The sequence below is a fragment of the Cebidichthys violaceus genome, unplaced genomic scaffold (genome assembly GCF_023349555.1).
Source record: "Cebidichthys violaceus isolate CVI_PGR_0920_01 unplaced genomic scaffold, fCebVio1.0.p SCAF_14, whole genome shotgun sequence".
NCBI lineage: Eukaryota > Metazoa > Chordata > Actinopteri > Perciformes > Stichaeidae > Cebidichthys > Cebidichthys violaceus.
The window spans coordinates 15,013,718-15,018,284 of NW_027176307.1; the positions used below are offsets into that span (position 1 = coordinate 15,013,718).

General features: G+C 40.4%; 1 protein-coding gene across 1 annotated transcript; it reads right to left on the minus strand.

Annotated features, from left to right (window-relative positions):
* Window positions 1–485: 485 nt before the first annotated feature.
* Window positions 486–4,187, minus strand: LOC137870868 (bifunctional protein GlmU-like). The gene is made up of 3 exons (XM_068708317.1): window positions 4,088–4,187; window positions 2,870–3,061; window positions 486–1,429 (listed from the first exon to the last, which is right to left on the minus strand). Exons 1-3 carry the CDS (start codon window positions 4,088–4,090, stop codon window positions 1,178–1,180), a joined length of 447 nt encoding a protein of 148 aa, XP_068564418.1. The 5' UTR covers window positions 4,091–4,187; the 3' UTR covers window positions 486–1,177.
* Between the last annotated feature and the right edge of the window lie 380 nt (window positions 4,188–4,567).

Below are 4,567 nucleotides of genomic sequence, written 5' to 3' on the forward strand. Positions count from 1 at the left end.
TCCATCTAAAGGCTGTTACTGTTCCCGTCTCTCCTCCCTCCTACCCGCCACACGGCTAACGGAGTTCTTCCTTTCTTCGCGGCGGCGGCGGCCGTGACCGAGTCGCAGTCTTAGCTAATCCTTGGGGGGGGGGGGGGTCTCGCTTTGTCTTGTCACAACCAGGGGGGTCAGAGACTCTGAAAGGCCGCGGCTCAGTTTAACATCTATTAGCAGAAAGCTGCGACCCCCGCGGAGACGAGCCGCGTCCCCCGAAGACGCTTAAAGACGAGCGCTGTGTTAACTCACGCTACACGTCTTCATCGGTCTCTGATACTTCTGTGTCTCTAGTCTTTGCAGGAACCTCACCTCAACGATGTCACCGGCGCTCCGTAGATGGGTCACGCATTTCGGACAGTTGTGCAGAAGTTATTGATAAATTCTGGAAGGAATCTCTTCATTTATATCTGAACAAACTCAGGTGCATGTAAGTAAACAGTGCTCTTGGATAAAACAGATGTCCACTTTTATTTAAACAAATCAGAGCAGGTGAAAGTAGCTCCAGACAGGTTGTGGTTTTATTGTTGTTGGGTCATAAAACCCTCAGTTATTCCAATTCACAGCTGTAGTCTCAGAGCTAATGCTAACGCTAACTAGCTGATGAAACAATGGTGGACACAAAAAGCTTGTATAAAAGCTTACAAAAGAAAAGCATTCTCATGAAGCCGGCTCTCTGTCATAAACTGCCACATGAAGGTTTGACAGCTGACGTTACTTTGCAGATGAAAGAAAACATTTTAGGAGTTATGAAATACAACTAAACCAATTCAAGATTAAACCAGTGGCTGGCGTCGTTTACTCTGATTGTCTACGAGTCGTTTGTCAAAACCTTTAAGATGGTTTCATCTACATAACTGTTTCAATCTAAATTCAAAGAATTATTAATACAAATCTTTCCTCTCCAATTAATCGTCTCACGACCCCTAAAACTTATCTGGTGAACCTCTTGAGAGGCCCGACCCCCATGTTGGGAACCACTGGACTAAACTACCAAACGTCACTGTTTGATAGTGTTGAAACTAGCAGAACAAGTACTTTTACTTTTGTATGTTTTAAATATAACACTTGTATGTATTCCTTTAATAAGACCGTATCAATAGAATCTTTCTCAGCTGGATCCGGTGGACCCGTTTCCACTCCCTCAACTGTCAGCTTTGTGCGGTTGGACCACGAGCTCGGGGAAGCCGGTCTTCTCGTCCATCTCTCTGGTGAACTGCAGGTCGACCGCCTCGCCGACCACCACCTCGGCCGTGGTGAACACCTCCAGGTCTCCGAGCGCGTGGCCCCCGACCGTCCGGCCCTCCCCGTCCGACAGGCAGACGTGGACGTGGGCGTCCCGGTTCAGAGTGCCGACCAGGGAGACGATCTCGAACCGTCCGCTGAGGTGGATCACCTGAGGGACCGAGGGACGACGAAAGCCTCCGTTTATTTATCATGAATTAACTTAACTTTATTTATATAGTAACACAACTATATTTATACAATTACATCACTATATTTACAGTTATATAAATATATTTAGTTTATTTATAGTCAAATAATTATATTTATATAGTTACATAACTATTTATATTAACATACCTATATATAGTTGCATAACTTTTTTTATACAATTACATCACTTTATTTACAGTTATATAATTTATTTATAGTAACATACCTTTATATATATATATAGCTACATAACTTTATCATCATGTCTTTATTTATATTAGCATAATTGTATTTATAGCAACATAACTTTATTTATAGTCACAATTCTTTCTTTATATAGCTACATAACTTACAGTCACATAAATCTATATCATTTACTTTATGAACAGACAGTTGACTTTTTGTTGCAAATATTTTTATGCTTTTACAAAAGTAAAAAATGTGAATACAGGACTCATACTTGTAACAGTGTTATATATTCTTAAGTAAAGGATCTAAACACTGCGTACAGTTTATGTTCTTCATGTTTAAGCTGAACTCAATGTGATTTAATCATTTAATAATGAATCATTCAAAAGATGGAAGGTATTTGAAAAACTGGATGTAGTTATTATTAAAATAAACTGCTGTCTCTAGACAATATTGTATTATTTCTTCTAAATAAAACAATATTTAATATATTATTAATGTATTCAGTGAAATAAAGAAATTGTGTATATAAATAGTGAAACTATTCTGTTTTTCAACAACCTTGAAATGTTCTATGAAAATATCTTTGAGTCGTTATCAATAAAGATTTAAACATTTGAATAGGCGCTCGTGTCGGCTTCATACTTTAAAACACAAGATCGAAAAAAGAATCCAGGAATGTGATTCAAAAACTAATCAGAGAAATGAAGCTGGACTCAGAGGATGAGTCCGTGGTGCTTGTCTGTACCTCGTCTGTACCTCATCTGTACCTCGTTTGTACCTCGTTTGTACCTCGTCTGTACCTCATCTGTACCTCGTCTGTACCTCGTTTGTACCTCATCTGTACCTCGTTTGTACCTCGTTTGTACCTCATCTGTACCTCATCTGTACCTCGTCTGTACCTCATCTGTACCTCGTCTGTACCTCGTTTGTACTTCGTTTGTACCTCGTTTGTACCTCGTTTGTACCTCGTTTGTACCTTGTTTGTACCTTGTTTGTACCTCGTTTGTACCTCATCTGTACCTCGTTTGTACCTCGTTTGTACCTCGTCTGTACCTCGTTTGTACCTCATCTGTACCTCATCTGTACCTCGTCTGTACCTCGTCTGTACCTCGTTTGTACCTCGTCTGTACCTCGTCTGTACCTCGTCTGTACCTCGTTTGTACCTCGTTTGTACCTCGTTTGTACCTCGTCTGTACCTCGTCTGTACCTCGTTTGTATTAGTTGCCGTGGCGTTGGCCAGCCGGAGCGTTGCTTTGGTGACGCTGCCCACGCAGGTGATGATGAACGGCGCTCGGAGTCGCTTCTCCTCCACGAACGCCTGCAGAGAACCCAGCAGCTCCTGACCCGGACCGAACCGGACCGCATGGACCTGCAGGGCCGACCCTCCTCCTGCTGAACTCTGGGAGAAGAAAAAATACGTTAATTTGTGCAATTTTATAAAAACTTTTGTTTTTTATTTGTATATTTTCTTTGTTTCTTTGTCCCTTTCTCTGTTTATTGTATTACATTTATTTTCACATCATTCACATAATTCTTAAAAATAAACATGTTTTGGTTCTTTGTTAATTTTGTAAAATAAAATAATGATTTATTTATAAATAAATAAATACACGCAATATTTAAAATCTATCATAGTAAAAAGCCTCTTTAAGATGTAAATAAGTTCTGGTGCATTGATGTCCATCATTAACTCACAACACAAACATGGAGCGTATCTTATTATTTATTACATTTAATGATCTTATAGAATACGATGCATTGTTGTAGATTTAACAAGACATCAGGATTTAAAAGAGTTACAATAAACATTACATAACATTCACATTAATGCAGCAGAAACATCAGATATAATAGTATAACACCAGTACTTTTAGGTGCTAATACTTGCGTACTCTTACTTCAGTGAATGCAGTAGTTTTGCTTGTATTGGAATATATTCACAGTGTGGGATTACTTTAAACACAAGTCGGTGTGTGTGTGGTCCATTCAGGTCTTTAACAGGATCACCGTGTTTAACCAAACACAAGCGTGACCTCTGACCCCTGCAGGGGACCGAACACTAATGGAGCTCTCAGTGATCCAGAGAGGCGGAGCTAACGTGACTCTGCTTTACATTTAAATACTCAAACGTGTTGACGAGTCAAATTTAATAAATCAACACATTTGATCGTTTTTAAGTCCCTTTAGATTCAGATTTGAATCCAGTTTTCCATTAAAATCTGCTTGAAATGGAGATAAACTATTATTATGAATGATTGTATGTAAGAAGACGCAGTGATTCTTAAAAGATGAGAACTACTGGAGGAAACAGAAGACTTTAGGACTGAACAAACCTGCAGACGAGCTTTTAAACGAGTGGAAATCTAACAAGAGTTCATCGGCTTTAAGTTCTGCTGTGTTCAAATGTAATGAAGTGAAAACTCACCATTCTGCACCAGTCTGAGGCTCCTGAGGGACTAAAGTCTGAACTCTTCAGTTAAACATTTACACACGCAGCAGCAGCAGTGAGCCCGGTTTGGGTTGAACTGAGCATGCTCAGTAAGCTGTGAGGACTTCCTGTTTTGTATTCCTGGTCTCTTACTGCCACCTGCTGGTACCTTTAAAGCTACACATCTGGAAAGTGTGCGTATCGTGGATGGATTACTGAACGGGCCAACCGGACACCAGCCCTGGGGCCCAAAGTGTCAGGAGCCCCTCTGACTGTCACCTGTAAAATGTCCCTCAGAGAGACACGGACCAACCAGGAAGAGACTCGAAATGACCTGAAAGAAACATAAAACATTTGTTTTAAAGAGAGACACAAAAGGACACAAAGAGACGCAAAGAAACTGCAAGGAGACGCAAGACACTGACAGAGAGACACAAAAGGACACAACGGAACTACAGAGAGACTCAATATGACTAC

Bases quoted from the DNA above. Each gene is read 5' to 3' on its own strand.
- LOC137870868 (XM_068708317.1), bottom strand. The intron at 1,430-2,869 runs GTACAGACGAGG...TCGGTCCCTCAG, and splicing joins CGGCAACTAATACAAACGAG to GTGATCCACCTCAGCGGACG.